Here is a 24,642-nt window from a genome sequence, read left to right as displayed (position 1 = left end):
AGGGTTTCTGGGTGAGTCTAGGCTACTCCATATGGGGGCCTCAGAAGGCCAGGCTTTGGCTTGTGTTTCTTTCCCTGGGAAGGGGACAAAAATGATGTGTGGAGGCTGAAGCAAGGATCTGCCTGGGTTGGAGCAAGAAGCCTCCCCACAGAGAGTAACTGTGGGCTGAAGGGGCCTGGGTTGAACCCACCTCGGCTCCTCCACTCCCTGTGCCTAGCTCTTCAGCCACCAGAGGAAAATCCCAAGTGGAGCCCATGGCTTTGGGAACACAAAAAGTCTGAAGGATTTTACTGTAATAGACTTTAATTAGAAGTAAACTGGAGGGTTGGGTTTTTGTTTGTTTGTTTTTAATACAAGTGGTTTTTAACTTAGAGTTATCACTCCATTCTTAACTCTGATGTGTGTGGGTTTGTGCATCAGTGTCCTTCTTGTGGGTACATTTGTGAGACAATTCATCCTTTAACTAGGTGGTCTTTATGACCCCTTCCTGTCTGTCCTGGGGTCTACTGACAAGGTGTGGTCTTGTCTTTATTATTATTCATTCCCTTGAAGAATCCTGAGTTGCCTTCAAGCACCTTCTTCTTTCTGGTCTTCTCAAAGGAACAGCATGGCCAGCAGGCGTGAGGGTGAGGCTGGGTGGGTCCTGAGGTATCCTAGGCCGCTGCTGCCCCTTTGGGGCCAGGCCTCAACTTTCTGAGTCCAGGGGGTAGGAGTAGTGGTTCCCGCCATAGCACCAGAAGCGCAGGACCACAAACACCCCGGCCCCCAGCAGCAGGAGGAAGCCCAGGGCTCCGAAGAGGATTCCGAAGAAGGCGCCGAGCTTCATGCCCAGGTGCTCACAGCGCTCTCCCCAGGGCGTGTAGATGGAGAAGGGCACACAGCTGTGGACAGGGACAGGGACTCATCGGCAGTGGGCAGGCCCCAGGAGGTTTCCCACAACAGTCCAGGCTCCCCTGTAGGGAAGGTGGCGGGCCTACAGGGTGGCTACCAGGTAGCGGGGCTGGGAAGCTGCACCTGGCCGGCGGGGTGGGGCCGGCTGCTGGCGAGCAGGTGCAGATAGGACCCCCAGCTCCTCCCAGCCCTCCTCGGACCTGGGAGGGGAGAACGCTAGTTGGGGGGTGGGGAGGAGTTTGGGGTCGTAGTGGACACGAGGGAAGACCCAGGGCACCGATGCACCTCGAGGGCCCCAGGGTAGCACTGCCCTTCTTCTCCTTAGCTGGCCTGTAGACTCAGTGTGCTCCCCTCACAGGAGGCCCTCAGACAGCTGACGAATCACGGGGTCCTCAGACACCTGTTTGAGAGGGCCTCCCCCGACAGGTGCTCCTAACGAAGGGCAGGGCCAGGCCAGACACAAAGCGGTGTGTGCCTTTCCCACAAGGAGACAGCAGAATGTTCACCCCAGAAGCCAAATCGGGTGGAAGAGTTTGCCTTTGGAACCCACATCCCCCTACCAAACCTGCCAGCTATGTGGGGCGGGTTCTTCACCTGTTTTTTTCTCTAAAATGGCACTAATGCCTACCCAGTGGCTGAGTTTGAGTTTCAGAGATAATGTAGCATCTTAACTCTCCACACAGAGTAAGCACTCACCTGTCTTTTCCATGATCCCGGCTCTCTGTTGTAAAGGAAGCTCTGCCCTAACTTTGAGACCCCACCTAACTTTGAGACCTTGTCATTTTGGGGCCCCTTGCAGTATCTCTGCCTGGCTGGAGTCCACCAGCTCGGCTTCTCCTGCCCTCTCCCCAACTCACGTGCAGCGGGGCCCTTGGGGCAGGTGCTGGCACTGGCCTCCATGCTCACAGTAGCCGTCACTGCACGGGGACACGCAGGTGAGGCCACTCTGGGGACTGTAGACCAGTTTGTAGTCCTTGTAGCCGCTGCAGTTGAAGTAATTCTTCAGCATGCTCACATTCACTGCCAGGAAGGACACGGGAGAGCGGGCAGAGCAATCAGTAACCCCAAATCGATACCTCTCCCATCAAGGTTTCTGTTCTCGGGCATTTATCCTGGGGAGCCACTGGAAAAGCACACCAATGCGTGCGTTCATGGAAGTCTGGAGAAGCACGGTGTGTAGTAGCAATGGGTGTAATACGCGGGATTGCGTTAAATAAGGGATATTTTACAACCGGTAAGCACCATGGGGTGGAAAATGCATTGGTTAAGAGACCGTGCTTTGAAGTAAACCAGACCCAAGCTGAAATTCAAACTCTCCTACTAACTAGTTGCGTGCTTTGGGGGAAATTCCTTAACTCCTTCAGCTTCAGTTTCCTTATCTTTTAAAGGAAATCATAATCTTAGGACCTATCTTGCTGTGCATTCTAAAGGACGGAATATATACTAGTATACTCATTACATTGCTTAACACAATGAGCACTCAATACATGGTCACAATGGGTATAACATTCTGTTTAAAATACAGCACACTAGGGGCGCCTGAGTTGTGCAGTCGGCTAAGCGTCTGACTCTCGATTTTGGCTCAGGTCATGATTTCACGGTCGTGAGATTGAGCCCCTCATCAGGCTCAGTGTGCAGTGAGATTCTCTCCCTCTCCCTCTCCCTCTGTTGCTCCCTGCTCTTGCTCACTCTCTAAAATAAATAATCTTAAAATAAATTAAATAAAATATAGCATACTATATTAAAATGTATGATAAAATAATATATCAAATGGGAATACATACACAATACAAAATACAATACACAATACAAAAAATAATAGGTTCACAATTGCTTAAGCAATGAGGTTATCAAACAATAGGTACTACTGGTCCCCTCCCCCTTTTTTTGGTGGGCAACAAAGCAGTTTTTTGAGCCTTAGTACAAAGCTCCTGAAGAGGGAGGGTACCCAAGAGGGTTGCCCTACTTGATCCCTTTATTACAAAAAATATTGGTATGTGTGGAGATTTCTATGCATAGAAGAACATTTAGAAGGCTGTGTGCAAAAATGGACTTGCCTTTGGGGATTGGAAATACAGGTGATTTTTTTCTTTTCTTTTTGTTAATTTGTGTTTCCTCAAGTTTATACAAGAAGCACATTATGCTTATATAATAAAAATTATTGGGGGGTTTTGGTTTGTTTTCTTTAACAAAAGGCATAGTCAGGTCTGGCTTGGTTGTTCCCTTAAACCGACCCCTAACGCCTTATTACACATACACAAAGTAGTTGGAGGATTGTCCCGAGGAGGGAGGAGGCACAGCCTGGGTCTGAGCAGAAATTCTTGCTTGGTCCCACCCTCCAGTCACACAGTGGCTTCTGTTGGGTTTGGCGTGGTCACTGACCTGTTCTCTGCCTCACTCCCAAAATAGGGTGGTCTATTCCCTTCCTTCTCTAGTGTGCTTACCAACTGATCTCATTCTTGTTCCAGGATAATCAGGGACCATCCCAGCTAAAGGGGACCTCAGAAATCCCATCTCATTTTCCAGATGTGGGGGTGTTAAGTCTTGGGTTGAGGATGACTTTTGCTCAGGGTTATACCTTTCAAGGAGGGGAAATCTCTGTCCCTTGGCCAGGTCTCCAGCCTTCTACTTAATATCCTCTAGCTGGAGGGCAAAAGCAAAAGAGATGTCCCTGTTTATGTTTATAAAGTGCAGTGGTATTTTAACAAAATCATTAATAATTTTATTAAAAGAAAGAAAGCCATCAGCAGCGATGGTCAGGAAGATGGCCATTAGAGTCACAGCTCAGTGAAACTGTCTCCCTGGGGATTCATCAAGCAGGATTTTGTGCTCCTGCTCTTGAACCTGGAAAGCTGGTGGGCTCAAATGTTTAACAATCTCTCTCAAAAATCACCAACAGAAAACCTAAATTACTTCCTTCTGGCTTTTCTGAAAACCATTCCACCATGGGTTGCATGGGCTGAAGATCTGGGATAGCCTTCCCCGTGTACCTCCTCCTTCAGTTCTCTGTGTGACCATCCCCAGGACAGTGACTCACAAGCTAACAGACTCTTCACATCTTCTCTGGAGATGGGGTGGAAGTTCACATCGGTCCTGGGCTCCTTGCTTCTGTTCCGCTGCCTCCATGAGGCCTGGGGTAAGAATGCCACCACCACTGCCTCCAGCAGCTGGGTGTTGAGGAAGTCGATGACAGGACCCTGAGGGAGGTACTGGAACTCTGAGATGACCCTCCAGCGTCTGAGTAAACTTTTGGACTCCGGCGCTGCCTCAGAATCACTGTGTGGGAGGGGTACAGTGAGGCACGAAGGGTGGAAGTGGAGGGACGAGACCTGGGGACCCGGTGGGGACAGTCCCACTTACCTAGGTACCACTTCACTGTTCCGGAGAAAGGCCCGCACATTCAGGTTGCGCAATCTATAGGCCACCTAGGGCAGAGGATGGGGGTGGGGAAGCGGGAGTGAGGCCCAGTCCAAGAAGGAGACCCCTTCCACTGTACTGTGGTTATTTATCCCCGCCTGGCTCCTTCTTTGTACATGAACACCAGGACCAGTAGAATGCTTCTCATCCCGTTCTGCAGCCCCACAACCCAGCCTAGCCTGCTGACCAGCATGGGTCCCTGCTCAGTCAGAGTTTATTGGTGAGTGAAGGACTTGGCCTACCTTCCTGCGTCCAATGACAAGGGGAAAATCTGAGATGAATGGTCCCTACATTTGCCTCTGTTCCCTGGTTCACCCTCTCATTCTCTCCCCACATGGATAATGAGCACTGATTATGTGTAGCCAGACCTCGGGGACAGCTAGGAGCTGGGGGGCGGGGTCAATAGGCGAGCGACAGCAGACTTTACCTCACAGAGTGTAGAGTGCTGTGACGGTAGCAGTAGTGATAATACTTCTTATTATAATTTTTGAACACTTGTATTTTAGACACCGTGGTGAGTTCTTTACATACATTATCATTTTAATCTTGACACAGCCCGCAGACATAGGTACTACTATTATTTCTGCTTTGTGGATGAGACAGCAAATAATTTGTCTCATGATTACATCTGCTCTAGGGAATGGTAGAGCAAGGATTTGAACCTGGGTGTGTAGGATTCAAGACCCTCAGTAATTCAACTACTGTGTGACTTTGCCTGTGGTTGAGGAATGGACAAGGGCCTAGGAGCCAAGAAGAGAGAGCTGCTGGTTCCCTCTGGGAAGTCTGGGAAGGCTTCCTGGAAGTGAAATGCCTTTTTGTGTTTCTACCATATGATACCCCAGTGCAGGTCTCTAAGAACACTTAGAAGGAGAGGCTGGGGGGACTTGGCCCCCCTAGACCCTAGTCTGGTTATTCCAGTCCTCTTGGAGATCTCTGTCCTGGAGTTTCCTGCCTTCCTCACCCCCAGGCTTCGCCAGGGCAGGAGGCTCCGGCCTCCTCTGGCAACTGAATCTAGAGGGATGGCTAGCTGCAGAACACATCATTGAGGGCTAAGACTCTGCCCTCAACTGGCCGAGAGCCCTCTCCCCCATCCAGAGCTGGCCTGCACACTGACCGAAGCATTGACATCTGTCACAGAGGCATTTTCTTCTTCACTGACCCAGAGCTGGATGATTCTTAAGGGAAGGTCTGGAAATGGAAGAAGCAGATTCACAATAACCTCACAGTTTACATAGACTCACCCGAAAAGGCCATTGGGCCAAGTTAGGGAGACTGACCCATCCTACGGTGACAGAAAGTCACCAGAGGAATCAGGAGAAAGGGCTGAGTCTGCTGAGCCTCACCTTAGGGCCCTTCCAACTGTGGTCAAGGGTTCCTGACTCTTGACTCTCTGGGCCACGAAGCCACCTCCAGTCTTTCCTCAGTGCACTGTTGAAGCCTGGGGTTCATGCTGTGACAGCTGCCCCCCTCCCAACTCCCCCTCTCCTCCCACTGCCACCTGCTTCCAGAGCTGGAAACTTGGGCCCACCTGAGAGATATCTGAGGTTCTGCCCTGTGAGATGGAGGAACCGAGCTCTGCTCCCCCACCCAGGTTCCTCGTCTCCCCTCAGGGTGAGAGAATTGTGGAGGCAGAAGGCATCTAGAGTTACCTTGATGGAGGGTTGGAGTGAAGTTGTTCCCAGCCACAAAGCAACGGGTGTCTGTGAAGGCCGGGGGGCAGGTGCAAACGGGCTGGCAGCCCAGCGCCTGGGAGACATAGCAGTGTCCCTGATTGTAACAGTAATTCACAGGGCAGGACTTGTTCTGACAGAGGGGAGAGGTCTCCAGAGCTGTGGATGGAGCAGGGGGTGGGGTCAGCAGACAAGGTCAGACAGCAGTTGGGGGGCCCCAGCCCACAGAAAGCTCCTTCTAGGATGGGCTTGGTTTCTTTCTCCCCAAAGCTCACTCAGTCCACATTCTGCTTCTGAGTTGCTCTGAACCCTAAACTATCCTTCCCCCGTTTCCAGAAAGTTCCTTTGCCAGATCGGCATTCTCCCACTTCTGCTGAGAGAACGGCACATCTGCTTTCTGCACTTCCATTCCTTCTTCTGCCTTATAGTCTACCCGCTCTGGCCTCTCAGAAGACACAGGGGCCTCTAGAATTCCTCCTAGCACTGCAGGGGGCTTAGTGAAGACTTCCCGGTGACCACCGTCAGCAGGACTCCAGTGGCTCAGAGGTCGAGGAACAGGGGATGGGAGGAAGACTCAAAGAGAGGACGCACCCTTGCCACCAGATGCCCATGGCAGCCCCCCAGATGTCCCAACTGAGATGTGGAGATGCTGAGCTTTGTGTCTGAAGATACATGAGAGGAGCCTGGGAGCCCCAGGTTGCTCTGGCTCCCGGGCTGCTGCTGGACGTCTGCTTTGCCCTCCCCCGCCCCCTGCCAGGCCATCTTCAGTCTCTTGCCCTGAGTTTCCCCCATCAGGACCTCAGCCTGCCCACCCCCGGCCACTCCCCCGGGGAGTGCACAATCTCTTCTCCTTCAGCCTCACACCTCCCTGGACATCCTGACCTTCTTACCATAACCAGCTGTATTGAGTATTCTAAACGCTTGCTGGAAAAGGGAGAGAGATGTTTTGCCTCATGCCCCAGGCCCTCCAGGCCTCCACTGTCCCCAGAGCCTCCTCCTGCCAGAGCCCTGTCCCCAGCTCACCTGCACAGTGACGCCCGTCCCCAGTCAGGTGTGGAGGGCAGGCCTCGCAGCCCTTCCCAGGAATGCACTGCACACTCTCGAAGCAAGGCTCCTCACAGAGGTTCTTGGAGCGTTCGCAGTTGTGGCCAAAGGTGTCCCCGTCACACTTGCAGCCGGCCACCTGGAACGGGGTGCTGATTACGGGTAGCCAGGAGGCTGGACCACTGAAGGCTTCTGGGTGTTTCTGTACTGACCCCTCTGGTCTGAGAACCCATGGACCTCGAGTCCTTACCTTGATTCTGCCAGCATCTACTGAGCACCTTCTTGACCAGGCTGTGGTCCTGTATATCCTTGCCAAGCCCACTAGGCCTCCCCAGGCCTTTCCTCCCTCCACACCCCTACCCCCTGGCCCCTCCACCTGGTGCCAGCGCTGGGATCTCAGCCACACCATATCTCCTTGCCGGAAGCCCTTTTTACAGTAGGACAGGGCCTAAATAAATACTCTACTATCCCTTGAAAACTGGATCTTACAGAAGCTCAGTTTCCTGCTCCATCTTCCCTTGCTGACTCCTCAACCAAGAAGGCAGAGACACACTGCTAAGCACTGTGAGAACACACAGCAACCGGGAAAATGGCGCAGACAGCTACTGAGTCCCCAAACCCTGTCCAGCCCCCTGGCCTCTCTATTCTGGCACCCCTACGGAGATGACTTTAGAAATCTCCCTAAAATGCAACACCCCAACACTTTCTACTTCCAAGACTGGATATTTTGGGATACCTAAAATAATATATTGATTTTAATCTGTTTCTCACAGTCAGAACCTTAATTCCCATCTTCTACCACCGGGCTCCTCTACCTCTACCCCATTCAAGCAGGAATTCTTTGCTCATTTTGAGGAGAAGGCTGTGTGTAAGGGCTGAAGGGGGTGGAGGGGTACTGCCAGCCAAACACTTTCCTTTATGGCTCCTGTTTTACAACCCAAACAAAATAAGAAAAAGAAAACAAAATTTTAAATAAAGAAAGGGGGCAAGATTCATTGACTGAGGCCAGCTGTCTTGGTTAAGACTTGTATAAATAAAGATTTTCTCCAAAATGAAGAGATGCTTCTTTTAGCTGGAAGGAGACAGTAAAAGAGAAAACAAAGGGGTTTGGGCTCGTCGTGTCCCTCTCTTCCCAACACCATAATGAAGAGACCCCAGAGAGAAATGGCTGTGTGGCGCTTCTGGGCAGATGGGAACTTGGGTTTTCTGTGTCTGAGTGGGGCACAGACGCCAGAGAGCACCTCCCTGGGACCAAAGAGGAGGGAACATGGAACCTGTGACCTGTGTAGTCTCATGCCCAGGGACCACAACGATGCCTTTCTGCCCCTACCTCTCCATGCCTTGTTCTAGAACCATGGAACTGTCTGGGGTCGGGGGAGGAGGGGCAGTGCCTGAGTGACTCAGTCGGTTAAGCACCCAGCTCTCGATTTCGGTTCAGGTCATGATCTCAGGGTCGTGAGATCGAGGCCCCGGTTGGACTCCCTGCTCAGCAGGGAGTCTGCTTGAGATTCTTTTCCTGTCCCTTTGCTCCTCTGCCAACTTGCTTTCTCTCTCTCTCAATAAATAAATGAGTCTTTAGAACTATGAAGCTGGGAACCCCTGGGGAGTTTTAAAGGATGCTGAGGTAGATGTTTCCTGTAAACCTAGCAGAATGGGAGCTAGGAGATAAAAACCTGAGATTGGTGTTGATACTCCTTGCTGACCACAGCTCCCAACACACACGTTACCACAGTGGGACTGAAATATGACATCCCTTCAGTTCCCACTGCCTCTCTCCTCAACAAGGAGACCTCCCTCCCCCGCTCCTCCCAACACTCACCTCCAGGGAGGAACCGCCCACCCAGCTGGTCAGGTTATATACACACTGGCTCTCTTTCCTGCAGGCACAGACCACTGTCTTTGGCTGGAGTACAGAGGACAAGTTGTCTTCGACGTTTCTGGCTAGAATCTCCAGAGCAAATGGTTCCAACGACTTTGGCGTCCATAGCAGTGTCCCGTTCTCTGCCCCAGGGAAGACAAGACCATGGAGAGCTGGGAGCCTTGACTGTTGTGCGGTCTGACACATCTTGGCATCTGACAGCCCGAGTGCTCCTGTTGGCCTTCCTGAACCTCTCTCAGATCACCCCTCAAATGTCATCAGGCTTTTCCTCGAGCTAGGCTAGGTTCCTGGAGCGATTCCGGTCACGCGCCAAGCTGGAGGTAGCATGAGCCCCACTAAGTGATTGTAGGGTGGGACTCCACACAGAGGAAGGCACTTGCCCCCTGAAGAGACCCCAAAGGGCAACCATGCCTGTGCCTGCCTCAGACTGGGACATCCAGGAGGGACAGAGAACAAGGCCATAAAGCTAGGATCTTCCTGACCCTGCTCCAGGCTACACTGCACATGAAACTGGTTTCCCCTTCCCGGCAGCCCCATCCCTTGCCCTGATTTCTTGCCCACCCATCTCACTTTGTAGACCTTTGACACCAGACTACAGTGAAAACATTGCTACATATCAGCAAGGACTCTTCTGATCCAAACCTGTCTTACTTACAGTGTCCAAGAAAATAAACAAGTCTCCTTAACACAGAGGTTTGAGAGTTGTTGGAAGTAGGGGACAGACAGGAGTAACTTCCAGGCTGTCCCTCTGCAGGAGAGGAGCCCAGGGGAGGAGGAGAATCTCCTGATGTCATTGGTTAGCACCGGGGAGGGTGCACACAAAGAAGTCCTCTAACGCACAGAAAGAAAATGAGGCGGAGAGGGGTGCTCTGAGCTTCAAGTAGGGTCCCTGATGGCTTTGGTTTAGCAAAGATCAGTCAGTAGCATAATTGGTGCTGGCCACAGAAGGTAAGTTGCGTCCTGTGGGCTTTGACTTTTTGACCCAGATCATGGTTCTAGGACTGGGGATCGCCACACCATTACTGACAGGGAGAATGAGGCTTTGCTTGGTCCCAGCACGGAAAAGCCACGAGGCAAACATCGTTGGCCAACATAAAAATAATGAGAAATGTACCGGATGAAGGTATTTGTATCTTTAAACCCTGTTTTACCTTATATCCTTCTTTTAAGAGACTTGAAAATGCTGTAGATTAGTATTTTTTAAATTGTTAGACTTTATTCTAATAATTTGGTGATTTCATAAAGCTGGCTAAAGATGATTGCATGTCATTGGATTTGAGGTGAAATGACCTTTGAATCACTTGTATGGGCCCTGAAGCAGCATAGCTAGCTGGGCAGATTGCCAGAAGGCCATCACTGTGATTCACTGGGGACACTTATCTGAATCAGAGTGCTCATTCTCAGAAATGCTGGTCCTAGATATACCGATGGAAAAGTGCCGTGAAGTTCCCCAGCGTGTAATGATGCCAAATTACCTCCAGCTTGACTCTGACCTCTTAAGCAGCCAAGTGCTCTTACCAAAGATCCTGAAGTCAGTGCTGCTGTTCCTCAAAGTGAATGTGACGCTCTTAGAGTGGCTGGTGTACTGAACCCGCATGGTCTGCCCCATGTAGGCTTCCAGCACATGCTGACCCTTGATAGAGGGTGGGTACTTATCTGAAACACAAAGAGAGGATTCGGGGTTTGGGACAAGACACTTTCTTGCCTCACAGGGCTCCTCTCTCTTTGTCTAGTCTTCTGGTTTGTGTGAGGTGTTCTCAGGGCTCTGATCCACCTCTGGAAGCAGGAATTATTCCATGTACCTGCCTTCAGATCTCTGTAGAGCGGGACGGGGTTCTATTTAGCTTTTCTTTATCTCCCCCCCCCCCACAAGATGGGGTCAGGTCAAGTTCCTTCCTAATCAGAGTGCTATGCTGGGCATGGTATAATGTGAATCAGAGACTAGTGTCATTCAGACCACCACAGAGTTTTCCCATTGGGAGAGGGCTGGAAATGGTCAGGCTAATCTCCAGATGGGTTAATTTCCAGATGTCAGGAAATAGAGGAATACAGTGGAAATGCTATTTCCATGTCATTATTCATTCAGTCAGTCACTTAATACCTTTATTGAGCACCTACTATATGGCTGTCTCTGTTCTAGGTAGTGAGGACATAGCAGGAAACAAATAATAAAAAAAAGATACCTGTGAAAATTAGAAAATATGCTAGATAGTTTTAAGTGCTAAGGAGGAAAAACAAAGCAGGGAAGGTGAACAGGAAGTATGGGTAAATGTGAAATTTTAGAAGGCTAGCCAAGAAAGGCATTGCTGAGAAGGCGACTCGATTTGCGCAGAGCCTTGAAGGGGGTGGGGGTGAGCGTGGGGCTGGTCTGGAGGAAGGGGATTGGGCAGAAAACAGTGTGTGTGGAGTCTGGAGTCAAGAGTGAGCCTGGTGTGTTTGAAGAGCACAGAGAAGCCAGTGGGGCTGAAGTAGAGGGAGCAGGGCACGGGGAAGTAGAGGAGAAGTTTAACTGCTACTGGGGTCATGTTGGAAAGGGCTTTGAAAGTCATCACAGTGAGCTGGGGAGTCGTGGGAGGAATAACAGAGCGAAAGAATCTGTTAATTTTTTTGAATGTGCAACTTGAAGGAATGTCATGAAGGGGTTGCTCCTCATCTGTCAGCTGACCCCGCCAACACCTCCCTCTGCTTCATGCCACTTACTGAGGGTGGTGTTCATCTTCTGGTACCTTCTGAAGAGGATCTTTGTGTTTAGGCCAGTGCTTCTGCTTCCTGTGGCCAGGCTGTCATAGATGCACTGTTTGTCTCCGTCACACTCGGAGACCAGCTTGTTATCCAAGGTTTCGTTTCCCCTCCATTGGGAAAAAAAGACAGGGGTGAAGTTGGAAGGCAGGTGGTCGTCTCTCTTGCCAAGGAGCCTTGTGTCACTGATTTCCCCTATAACACATGGAGGCAATGGCGGGGGGAGCAGGGATGGGTCTCCAGTTATGATTTTGGCCGTGTCTACCCCTTACTCTCACTCTACACGCCTTGGGGCGAGGGAGGGAGATGCGGAGGGAGGGAGTGACTTCTGGCTTTTGAGGCTGCAAATCCCTACTCTAGTGAGTGACGGCCACCACTGCCCTTGTCTTCTCTTCCAGGAAGAGAAACACAGCTGAGATGGGGTTGGAGGGGACAAATCTGGGGCGGGGGCAGAATCCTCAGCCTTTCCTCCTGGCCTTTCCACCTCTCCCTCACAAAGGATGGAGGTCTGGCTCCCACAAGCGGAGGGAGGCAATGCTTCCTTCATCCCAGCTTGGCCTCATCTACCCCGAGGACTCTGAGGCCCAGACTTACAGGTCATTCCGTATTGAAAAAGCAACTCCTCGGTGCTATCGCGGGGAATGGTGGAGCCGTTGGGCATCCTGAAGTCATCATCTGGATTGTCATTCCAGACTCCTGAGGGTCAGAGTAGGAGGTCGGCCACCCTGGGTCTGTGGCTCTCCCCTTCTCTGGGGAGCATCCAGTGGGGCACGCTCAGGGTATGACCGGGGTGAGGGGGCCTGGGAAGCCTCTTCCAGTTGCGCTTGTTCTCGGCTCCGTCCTTTCAGGAGGGGCAGGGAAGACCATACCTCATAGCTCACCCCTCTGTCTCCGGGATGGAGGAGGGGGAAATGGAGGAAGAAGGGAGGGGAAGTGGGGCTGGAGGCAGGGAACGGGCAGCTGCTGGCTCTACCTTCCCCAGAGCCCATCCTCAAAGACCCCTCAGCTGTCCTGGAACCGGAGATTCACGATGACAAAAAGTGAGGCTGAAAGCAAGCTGAAGAGAGCCCTCGTCCCTCCCCACCTCTGCACAGCCTCAGGGTTCTGTTCCCAGGAGGCCCAGGAAGAGCAGCTCAGCCTGGGACACCCACAGGCCAACTGGACTGGCAGCTGCCTGTGGTCTGGGGCCCCCACTCTTTCTGCTGCCGCTGCCTCAGACTCAGAATCCTGCCTGCTTCTCACCCAGGAGGCCTTCTGTGCGGTTTCGATACTCCTCCGGGAGGCCGCAGGAGGCATGGAGGATGTTGGAGAGGGCAATCACTGAGATGGTCACGGTCCCATCGAAGATGGCTGACACCAGCGAGCCATTGCGGGTCACGATGATGCCGGTGGTGTTGAACGTCTCCGGGCCTGGAAGGTGGGGAGGCAGAAGAGGAAGAAACCAGCACTGGAACCCTGTGGGCCCAAGACTTAGCAGTAGTGAAGGGTCAAGGTGCAGAGGGGAGACTCCGAGAGCAGCTATGGGGGTGGCCTTGGGATACCTTCTCCGGTGGCCCAGAGCCAAACTCACAGGACACCCCCTCCTTCCTGGGGACTAGAGATGGGCATGAGGCTATCACTGCCCTGGAGGAAGGAGAGACGTGAGGAAGGAAAGCCCAATGTCTGGCTCCTAGGTGAAGAAGCCACCCAGGTCCAGCTGCTGAAAGAAGACGAGGTGAAGCGGAGTTGCTGACCTCTTCCCTGCCCTCTTCCCTGCCCTCCCCGCCCCATGCCCTGCCTCCGCGCTGCTCCCTGGCACTGGGCGCCCCCACTGAAGCTTGACCCAGGGAAGCAGAAGGGAGCTGACAGCTGCTCCCAGCCTACCTTCTGGGTCTTCATGGTTAGTCTCAAATGTCACAGTCTGGTTATTGACCTGCACGTGGATTGTGTCATCGGGCTCAAGGAGCCATCGGACCTGGATGGGGAATTGGAGAGGATCTAAGACTGACCTGAAGTGGGCCCCGAGGCAGAGAAAGAAGGCTGCAGAGAGTGTGGACCCGAGCCCCGGAGGAAGAGGGTGGTAGAGGGATGACGAGGTTGTGCTAGCTCAGGACTTAGAGGGCTCAGCAGGGGCCCGGCTGGAGCTCCCTGCTGTCAGCACCTTTAAAGGGACTGTGACCATCTCAGCGACGGCCCTCTCCAACATTTCTCAGATGATCTCATTTAAATCTCACAAAAGCCCTGTGAGGTAGGTAATTTTACTCTCCCCATTTTACTACAAGAAAACTGAGTCACTGGGAGTTCCGTCATTTCTTCAGGATCACATGACTGACAGAGCTCTGACCCGAATCCCACTGTCTCTAGGGTTGACTCTTGAACCACTGCACTGGCCAGACATGTCCTCCCTCCCTGCTGTCCCATCCCCTTCCTCCTTCTTCCTCTCCTTTTTGGGGCCCCTGCCTCACTTACTGTGATGGGGTCCAGTTGGCTGGTGTCATATTTAGCTGCAAAGGCGATGAAGTTGGTGGCCTGGGCGGAGCCGGTCTGGGCGGTGCGGCCCTGCAGCAGGAATGAGGAGTTTCCATCCCAGGCCCGGACCAGCTGGAAGTCCCCCAGCCCATTGAAGGTGAAGTTGGCACCATCCAAGGTGCTGATGTGGGGGTCCCCAAACATCCAGGCTGGAAGAAAGGAAGAGACAACAATGGCAGACTGTCCAGGGAAGGATCTGGGATTCCCCCACTGCCTCCAGACCGACTCAAGCCTGGGAGACGTTCATGGAGTAGAGAACCATCCCCAGAGGCCCTCTTGCACTTTCGTGCCCCTGCCCAAATTCACATCATTATCCCCGCCCCCCAACCCCTTCCCCAACGCCAGGTACAAAGCCTCTGTTTGCCTCTGGCCACACACTAAACCATCTCCACTTGGTGGCCATGGCCCTGCCCCAGGAAGCTTGCTGTCCCTCCCCAGTGGCCCGGCCTCAGCCCTGTGGGGCCCCAGCAGCCTCACCGGGCCTCAGGGGCCGGTACCCAGCACAGCTGATGCGTGGCCGCCTTTGGTGGTACAGGGCACAGAAGGACGGCTTGTCGTTCCAGCGGCAGCACCAGTCCCATGGCTCCAGCTCCTGGTCTGGGGGAAAGATTGGCATGTGGGAGGGAGACAGAGGGCCTACAGAGTCTGGCGGAAGGTTTGGTGAGGCAGGATGACACGGGAGTCGGGCCAACTTGGAGCAGATCCTGCCCTGCTCCATGGCCTTGGAGCATTGACCGTCACTATCTCCCTTGTAGGCTTGCCGGAGCTGTGTGTGCAGCAGAGCCCCAGAGGTGCACCCAGGGGGTTCGGGGCTGTGTCCCAGGGGCTTTCTCTCCAGAAGGGTGGGGCTGAGTGCCCCTGGGAGGCTGTGATTGATGGTCTGGGGAACCATGGGGGCAGCTGTGATTGTCAGAGGTAGCGGGGTGGCTGGGGACAGAGGGGGGAGCCACAGTACCCTGGTCCCCCAACCCTGTGCTCTCTAGCTCCTCTGGAGGGTCTCTGTCACCTCTCTGGAGGTGACAGTCAGCTGATTTGGGCCCAGAGGGACAGGGTCGCACTTGGTCCCCTCTCCTTCCCTGGAGAGAAGTCTCCACTCCTGTCTGGGGCTAGGAGGCCAAGTGAAGATGGGGCAAGAGGCACTGGATCATAAATCCCCGGGAGGTCAGCTGGAAGGGATTTGGAACCTTCCCAACGTTACAAGATCAGGAAATTAGTGGCCAGAGAGGGGAGGCAGCTGGGAGGGAATGGGGACAAAAGGCTTCTTTCTTCAGGTCCCACTGCTTGGCTGGGAGCCCAGGCCTGGTCTCTGACAGAAAAGAGTAGAGAGAGCTTCAGAGAAGGCGGGGATGAGATCTCTGCAGTCACACGTACCAAATTGCCAAGGAGCATGCACTGTCCAGCCCTGGAGGAGCTCGCCCCAGGGCCCGTAGCGGCAGCACACGCCCCCGCGCCAGGAAGAGAAGCTGCACAGCTGCCTGCTGCCGAGGCCCCACCAGCCTGTGACAAGGATGGACATGCTCAGGCCCAGAGGTCTGGAGAGAGGGGTAGCGGCGGGTATGGGGTGGGGGGCGAAGGGTGGGCGGGGCGAAGGGGTCCTGGAAGGGATAGGTCAGGTGTGAGCAGAGGGTTGGTGGGTGGTCTTATGGGGCATAGCGGGGATGACCCAGGAAACAGGAAGGGGGCATCACCCATACTGATGGGCTGGAATCGTAAATCCCATAGTCCCTGCTGCCAGGAGCAAGGGCAGGAGATCTGGTTCCAGCCCCATGTGGGTCCCCGAGGCTGTCTTTTCAACCACTGCAGGCACCGGAGACGGTAGTTGGGCCTTTCTTCCCCGTGTAGGCTATAGACCTGCAGGCCCCGGACGCCTAGAGCAGCAAAGGAAGGAGGGGTTATCCCAGGGCCTCTGGCCACAAGCTCTCTGCTTTAGCAGCCTAACTCATCAATGCACATTCTGCAGCCACCACCCCCCACCCCGACTCTGGACAGCAACTCCAGGGAAGGGACCCAGTTCAGACTGGCCCCTTTTATGAGACATCCAGAGGCCCTTAAAACTTGGATCTTAGAGGGAAACCCTGGGACAAGTGATGGACAGAGCAGACTCACCTGCATGCACTCTGAGCCAGACCCCAGCCCTGAGCTTCCGTCCACCAATCCTCCAACCCTCCCATCTGCCCTCTGAACTCCAGTGCCTTCCCATCTCCCCAAACTAGTCCTTCCTCATTCATCCTTTATCTCACTAAGGGGCACCACCAACCACCAGCTCAGACCTTGGCTTTCATCCCTGACCCTCCCCCTCCCCCAGCACAGACTGCCAAAGTAGACAGGACAACAGCCAGCTGGGGGCTTGCTCCAGCACCGTGAGGCTGAGGAAGCATCCTCTGGGCCCAGAAGCCATCCTCAGAAGGGACAAGTAACTAGGAGAAAAAACCCTGGTTTGAATTTAAGCTTTAACCGTAGGTTACATACTGCCTACCCTAAAAGCCAGGAGTGAAAAGGGGCCTCCAGAGTCCAATAAGACACAGCAGGACATAATGTATTAGATTTTGACCCTGTTCCCACACAAAAGAAGAAATTGTCAAGATAACTATAATTTGTTAAGGTTTTGAAAAAATATTTACTTTATCTTCTTTACAATGGCTGGATATCATGGGAAACAAATCAGATATTCTTCCCCAAAACACACACACACAATCATATTGCGCCTTCTAGGTCACAAGAAGATGCATCTTGATAGAATGGCCCAGAATCTGACAGGGCAGTTCTCTCCACAAGATGGCACCCACGATTTGACATAGCTTCCGTGTACCAAAAGCTCTTGTCCCAGAGCAAAGAGAAGTAGATTAATGCTTCACAATCTACATGGCTGATTTCCAATGCTAAACTGTCCTTCATTCAACTCACATTTTGGGAACTATAATCTCTGTCCCATTGGGACCTCTGGACAACAGATTGAGTCATGTCCCATGGAGCCTCCTGATACAGAAGCCCTGGCCTTCTTAACAGAGTGAGAGCTCCTTGAGAGCAAACATAGTCAGTCTTTGTCCTTTTTTTCTCTTCCTCCTTCCTATTCCTGGCTTTTAGCACACAGCAGGTGCTCAGTTAATGATGACTGGCTGAATGTCAGACTTCTGGATCTCCCCGCAGCAGATTGCCTGCAGGGATCTCATCTGGGTTCTTATTCCAGCCCTGGGACAGGACACTTGGACCTAAGGGTCCATTCATATCCCCAGCTCCTGGCACAGCCCTGTCCTTACTTCCAGGATCTGGTCCCCCACTGAGAGACCTGGCTTTGGCACATCCCAGGGAGGAACATAACCCTGGCTGGGACTGTGCTGTGTGATGGCACAGAAGGTACCAGACGCACTTGGGTAGTGCCAAGTCCTGATTGTACTTGTGGGTCAGATTATGTGGGGGATGCCCTGGGGCAGTGGAGATGCTAGAGGGCTGCCTCATTAGGACTCTCATGACTCCTGGAGTTGAGGACAGAGAGTTACCTGAGTTGGAATTCAGGAATTGGTCTGGTAGATACTTCTTCCACAGTGGCTGGGATGTCAGTGGGCTGTTTTCAAAATGCCCGTCTCCACTGCAGGCAAAGGGAAAAAATTGCATGCCTCCGTCACACACGGGGTCTTTCCTCTAGGTCGACTAGTTGTACATTCATGCCACCAGTGGGACAGACCATCACTCAGTGTGGGTAGTCATTAGATACCAGTCATTACATAGTCAGCTCATCAGGCAGCCGGCATCTCTGACTCCTAGCAACAAGCAGGAGAGGGCAGAGATGGGGGGGCAAAGGGAAGGAAGGCTCTGATTTATTCTATAGCTGACCACTGACTGCAAGAAGTGTGCACAAGGCAGAGGTGTGCACACAACAGGGTTCAGGCTTTCTTCTGATGAGTTTCCCTTCAATGGGGGGATTGGACAGAGGGCTGGGGAGGGGACAGGACGTTGGGATGCTAAGAGCCAATCTCTGCCTCTGAGCAGTGACTCCTGACTTTCTTCCTCTCTGCCACAGGATAGGTGAGGCACACGGGTGGGACACTCTCCGTGGACTACTCAGGAGGGTGGGAAATCCCTAGCTAGTGGAATAATTCAACTTCTTTCTCTTTCACAGCACATGAAAAAGCAAAGGAAAGCAATAGAATTATAGGGGCAACCCTGAACACCATCTAAGAGAATTTGCATCAATGACTAGTAACACATTATGTGACCTTTACAATTGATTGCACACACCAGCATCTCGAAAGAGTGGTTGAGAACTGTTGTCAGAGACTGAGTCACCTTCACACACAGGAATCCATGGCCCCGTCCATGGCTCTCTCCCTCTACCCTCTGTCTTTCCCACTGACCCCACACAAGCTGTTGGTGCCCCTAGATGAGGGATTAATGCTCAGCCCAACAGAAGTCAGGAAGGCAGATTTCAGCCTCAAATATCTGGGTGCAAGGTCCTGCTTTGTCACTTCCATCTCTGAGACTTTGGGCAAATTACTGATCTATTTTTACCTCAGTTTTCTTACCTATAGAATGGGTAGTAAAGAGTATCTCCTTCATGGGTTGTGATAATTAGATAAAATAATGCATCTTAAGTAGTTTGTGTAATACATGTTGGCTGGTATTACTATGATACTTGAGAGGTCAAAAGGGGTTGGCTAATGTCAGTAGAAATCAGAGAGGTCAAAGCTCTGGGAATTATCATGAAGCCTGGGGACTGGGTTGGGAAAGAGAATGTCAGGTGAATGGGCATCTTTTAATTTGAAACAGCAAGAAGTGGGAGCTGGAGTTGGTGTGAGTCAGAAACATCAGCAAGAAGGATTCACAGCCTGTCCTGGGGGGATTGGGAGTGGGTGTGCAGCCAAAATCCTGCCCTGGACCACTTCCTGTATCTGTTCAGTGCTGACTGCCCATTCCCGTCCTACCTGGAGAAGCCCATGAGGACTGGGTTGCCTGGGCGCTGGGTCACATCCCACTGCATGCCGCCATTTTGGTAAAGAAACAGGGCGTAGGACCTGCTCCCATCCGTGGAAAGGATGGCCTGGTAGGTGTTGGTCTGGAGGTCGGTTGGAGACAAACATAGCATTGCCTGTGAGAGATCTGGGGTCTCCTCCCTGGTGTCCCATCACCCTCCGCACCACCCTGCCTGGACACACACATCATCTTTTCCTGGCCTCCCCAGAAAATGTTTGGGATTGTGCAGGACAGCTTTCACCCTGGGGATCAAAGCGCCTATCGTAGTGCATTTGCCTTCTTCATGACTTCTCTCCAGGGAAGGGTGATAAAAGGCTCTGGTTTAGGATCCAGTGAGAAGAGAGTTTGTGTAGAAAAGCTTCAGGACTCAGAAAGGTTAGCCACCACCGCAGAGAGCCAAGGGAGGCCTATTTAGCTTCCTCTGGAATATTTTTAAGCACATTGTTCAAATGTCCCCTCAACCTAAATACTGTGGATGGACCACAGAGGTCCTCCAGATACTAGAGGTCCTCTGGAAGCAGATGCCAAGCACTGCTTGAACAAAGTAGGTAACCAACGAACTCATTGACCCAAAGAAATGAGAGACTAGACCACACAAGGGCTGTAAGAGCTGAGTCCCTGGGGGAAGACTGAGGACACCGTGTAGGCTGATCATTGCCCTTGGATGGGTCTGCCACTGAGAGCCAGAATTGGAAGTCAGAAAGCCTCAGCTCCAAGCCTGGCTTTGTCATTGGCCAGCTGGGTGACCTTGAGCAGATTGCTTAACCTCTCTAACCATCGTCTTCTAAAATGTAGATAATAATATCAGGTTGAGTCATATATATACAATTGCCAATAGTCAGCCATTTTGACTTACAAAAATTCTATTTCCTATGTTTCAACCCAATGAGTCCTAAGTGAGTGCTCAGCAAACAGGGTGGGGGTGATCTGTTCCTGAGTCAGAGCACATGTTAGAAAAGCGGCCCCTGCCTAGGGTTCTAGGATGTCTGACTTCCAGATGGTTCACAGGGAGCTGTCCATTGTTTCACTCACCCCGAAGGTCCACCGGGCGGGATAGGCATGGGCTTTGACCCACGTGACCTTTAGGGTCCACCTTGCTTTGTAGTTCCAGGTGTAGGTGAACTTTTTAATCCAAGACTCCACCTGCCAGACTAGCTGGTTGTGTTCATTATCGAGTGTCTCATATTCCTAGGAAAGTAAAGCAGATAAGACAAGGAAATGAGGGTCCTACCTGCAGGTATGTTCATGGTTGTGAAAGGGTATTCCCAAGTCTATGTAACAGTCCTGCTCTGTTTCCTCCCCACCCTCATATTTAAACATCATCCCCTGCCCACACAGAGCCCAGGCTCGGACAACAGTAACGTGCGTGCGCGCACACACACACACACACACACACCGCCAACAGTAACGTGCGTGCGCGCACACACACACACACACACACACACACCGCCACATAGCCCTTTGTCTCTCTTTGCTGGCTGCTGGGGGGTCCTGAATTCTGGGCTTGGAAAGGCTCACCTGATAAAATATGGTTCCCTTGCCAGTGGAAAAATCAGCATCGTCCCAGAATGGAGCCACCAGGGCCACGGGGTCCCAGCCTGTGAAGCCTCTACGAGGGGGATTGGGGTAGGAGAAAACCTGGTACTCTGACTCCGGGAAGATGATCTGCCCATTATCTGTGAACTGGGCACAAAAGTTCTTCTGGTTAGTGTTTAGGGAGGAAGGAGGAAGGGACAAAAATATCCCAGCACAGGGCCAGCTCCTCAGAAGTGTGACCCCCAAGGACCTCTCTGGGTAAACTGAAGAGATGTCAACAACTTCCACAAGATCGTTTCATTCATCTCCCTGCCTGCTGGGAGAGACCCCTTTACGTAGTTCTCACACAATACTCTTCATCTGCGGACACTCCTCAGTTTTAAGTACTTCCTGTCATGGTAGATTTTCCCCTGCTTCCATGGCCAACCCCATCTACAAACAGGCCCATCACAGAGCAGAGCCCTCTGGGTGAGTCCCCATAGAGCCATCCTGAGGCTCCATCCACATCAGAGTGGGCTAGACGATTGCTACACTCAGTCCCATCTCTGGGTTGCCCTATCTTAGTGTGTCCTGCCCCAGCCCCCATGCCCACCCCTGAGGCCCACAGGTACCACAACCACCATTCCGTCTCTTCTCCAGGAGACATGGCGTCCTTGGACTGAGGAGCCAGTAAATATTCATAGAAAATGTAAACAGCATTAAAAGGTGGTTTCCCAAGTAGAGCTTCTAACTCATTAAAAAGGCTCTGAAAACAGTGGAGAGCTTAGTGGACTCCCAGACCTCTCTATTGAGGTAAAGACACTTTTGTCCATGAGGGGAGAGAGCCTTGCCTAGCTCAGTCTTCCTCAGTCAGCACCCAGGCATTAAAGAGTATAAATGCAAACTGTGCCAGAGGCAGGGACACAGGAGGTGTCTAACAAGTGTTATTTGTTGCATTCTTCCTTCCTCTGGACCACAGTCACGGTCACAGGGCCATGGGTCCTGTCTTTTGGGCTGCAGCTGGGGACTCACATAGAGATAATCCCGGAGAGAGAAGCCAAGAGGGAAGCCAATCTGGGGCTTGAAGAGTGGCGAGGTGAAGTCCGAGATCCTCTTGACAAACTCCCGATCTCCAACACTTGGCCCATAGGGGAAGAGGGGAACACCTGGGCCAGCACAAAGAAGGGCAGGAAATTCTCACGGGTCCTGACTACTTTAGGGCTGACAGAGAGCTTCCCCAAGATGCCCCTACACCCAACTCGGAGTCCTCAAGGACTCTTCTATCCCCCTCTCTGCTTGCATTTAACCCATCTTTTCATTTTACCCCTTCAGTGGGTACTCTCATCCTTTACCATTTTGAAGAAAAACAGGTCCTGCTGTCAGAACACCATCAAGTTATTCTGCATCTATTATGATTCTCTTAATTCTTTCAAGGGTTCAAAGACAAAACTCCAATGTGAAGATCAGTAACTGAAATAACCATTTCCTAGAAAGAGACTTGTTTCCTAAGATGGTATTTCTCTAGATACAGTAGGTGGACAGAATTTGTCCTTGGACCCCTTAGAAGTCTTCGGGCTCCAGTTCCAGAAAGCTTATCCTAAATATTTCTCAAATGGGTCTCCTCTTTTCTTTCCTGGCAGCCCTCCCCTGGTTTGCTTGGAATGCCACAGTATCTGTATACAACTCTCCTGGCCTCCTGCAAATTCATCCAACACCCCAAACACCATAGCACCATTCATAAACACAGACCCTACCATGTCCTCCCTGGTTCACTCACATGACAGCCTCATTTCTCAATACTCTTCCCTTTGTTTCCAGCACCCCCAAGGGCTTTGGGGATATCCTCCCCATGCAATATTGGGACTACTGTTCATATCTAGATCTTTATTCCAGCTCTTCAAGCCCTCCTGCCTGCTTGGGATGTTTCCTCTTCCCCAACTCCTATTCATTCTTTCCAGAAAGCCTCCTCTTCACCATGAGCACACCCCTACATCCACTACGGACCTTCCATCGTGCATGTCCAACACCCTACATTTATTCCTCTAATTGCACTTATCAAGGCAGGAGATCTGTCTCCTACTAAACCACACCTTGATCATTTCTTAACCCCCCCTCCTAGCCCAGTGCCATGTACAAAGCCAGCCTTCAGTGGTACTGAAGCACAACTGAGCAGTTGTGCTGCCTCAAAATCCCCCTGTGAGAGCCTGTGATCTGAGAGAGCAGTCTATGAGCAAGGAGCCTGAGGTGGAGTTAAAGCACCCCTCTAAAGGGGATATGGGAGCACCTGGACTTCCCATGGCCCAGAGGAGGCAGTTCCATGGAACCAGCTCCCCCAGCTACCCAAAAGGGCTCTCACTGGTAGATCTCACCAAGTTGCCATAACTTTAGCACCCACACCAACTTAATTCTCTCCATCGCAATATGGAGAGCCCCCAGACCTACAGAATCACTAACCTTTCTTGGGTTTGACAGGGACTGGAGCAGGTGTTGAGTGTGTGCCTATGGATGTTCTAGGAGACGGGGTTGTACTGGTCTGGGAGGTTGTTGAGGGTGGTGATGGTGTTGTCCTTCTCTGGCTGCCTATCCTCACCGAGGTGGTGATGGTTCCTGGACATGCAGAGACAGAAAACTGCAGTGAGTCTTACAGTCAGAAAGTAGCAAGTCAGAGAGAGTGATACACTTCAGGAACTGTGAGTCAGACCTGGGCTGGGAGAGACAGCTAGAAACTCTCCTCTATCTTCTACCCACACCCAAATTAATCCCTACACATAAGCAACTGTCTTCTGGGGTAGAAGGGAATGGTGGCACATCACTCACCATATTCCCACTCAATTCATCTTGTGGCTCTGCCCTCAATGCTAGCCTGGTAATGCTATCTCACCATCCCTAAAAAGCACTTAAATAGGCTGACCTGAGCCAACTGAGCCACCCTGACAGATCAAGAACCTGGAGGCCCCACCTACCTGATGTCTGAGTCCTCACAGTGGAGCTTGACGATGCTGTGGATGGTGGGAAAGTGCTGGTAATAGACAGAGGAGTAGAAGGACCTGTGAATGGGGTGGTGGAACTCCAGGTGATGGGAAAACCAGTGGCTGAATGAGGGAATGAAGAATTACTGGTTGAACTATAGAAATTGAATATGGTCTGAGCTGTGCCAATATCACTAGACGTAATAGACTCCGAGAAAGCACGGACTGTGGATGGATTAGTGACAACTGACAAAGATGAAGGTCTGTGGCTCACACTGGAAGGCAATGAAGATATTGTTGTCCCAGATGTGCCTGTGTCTTGGGAAATGCCCTCGTTACCAGTGTGTTCACTTAGGAAAGAAGAAGGATTTGATGTGAACACTGTGGAGATGGTGCTGGTGTGAGGTTCTGTGCTGGTCTCCGTGGTCTGACTTGTGGGGTCCTGAGATGATGCTGTTGTTGTGTCTGGAGCAGTACTGAAGGACGAGGGTGGTGCCGAGCTTCCCCCAGTTGCACTGGTGCTTGTGACACTTGAGGTGACGGGAGTTGCGCTTGTCTGATCAGTCGTTGGCGTGTGTGTTGTGTTTCCTCGCGGTGTGTCTGTTGACCCTGGTGTTGTGGGGATCTGTGAGGTCATGGCCGGTGTGTTGCTAACAGTAGAAGGGGATGAAGAGTCAGCTGTAGCGGCTGATGACGTGGGCACGTCTGACCCTGTGGAAGTCTTGTCGCTGACACTGGAGGGAGGGGACGTGCCTGCTGTCCCAGAGGTGGCTGTGGCGTGGGAAGTCTTGTCCGTGGGCGTGGATCCACGTAGGGAGGAGGAGGGAGTTGATGTGAACACTGTGGAGATGGTGCTGGTGTGAGGTTCTGTGCTGGTCTCCGTGGTCTGACTCGTGGGGTCCTGAGATGATGCTGTTGTTGTGTCTGGAGCAGTACTGAAGGACGAGGGTGGTGCCGAGCTTCCCCCAGTTGCACTGGTGCTTGTGACACTTGAGGTGACGGGAGTTGCGCTTGTCTGATCAGTCGTTGGCGTGTGTGTTGT

At 52.1% G+C, this 24,642-nt stretch overlaps 1 protein-coding gene across 1 annotated transcript; it reads right to left on the bottom strand.

Moving 5' to 3' along the window:
- Nucleotides 1-285: 285 nt before the first annotated feature.
- Nucleotides 286-24,640, bottom strand: MUC4 (mucin 4, cell surface associated). Its single transcript, XM_013052545.2, has 24 exons — nucleotides 23,595-24,640; nucleotides 23,086-23,238; nucleotides 21,664-21,797; nucleotides 20,635-20,799; nucleotides 20,149-20,304; nucleotides 19,068-19,198; nucleotides 17,646-17,734; nucleotides 15,837-16,016; nucleotides 15,520-15,645; nucleotides 14,626-14,745; nucleotides 14,089-14,297; nucleotides 13,504-13,594; nucleotides 12,883-13,050; nucleotides 12,235-12,336; nucleotides 11,602-11,835; nucleotides 10,420-10,557; nucleotides 8,842-9,023; nucleotides 7,002-7,161; nucleotides 5,958-6,137; nucleotides 5,423-5,496; nucleotides 4,252-4,316; nucleotides 3,929-4,167; nucleotides 1,749-1,911; nucleotides 286-881 (listed from the first exon to the last, which is right to left on the bottom strand). Exons 1-24 carry the CDS (start codon nucleotides 24,235-24,237, stop codon nucleotides 686-688), a joined length of 4,098 nt encoding a protein of 1,365 aa, XP_012907999.2. The 5' UTR covers nucleotides 24,238-24,640; the 3' UTR covers nucleotides 286-685.
- Between the last annotated feature and the right edge of the window lie 2 nt (nucleotides 24,641-24,642).

Source organism: Mustela putorius, unplaced genomic scaffold, assembly GCF_011764305.1.
Source record: "Mustela putorius furo isolate JIRA1106 unplaced genomic scaffold, ASM1176430v1.1 tig00003834_pilon_pilon_pilon, whole genome shotgun sequence".
NCBI lineage: Eukaryota > Metazoa > Chordata > Mammalia > Carnivora > Mustelidae > Mustela > Mustela putorius.
This window is presented reverse-complemented; position numbering and strand designations above follow the sequence as displayed.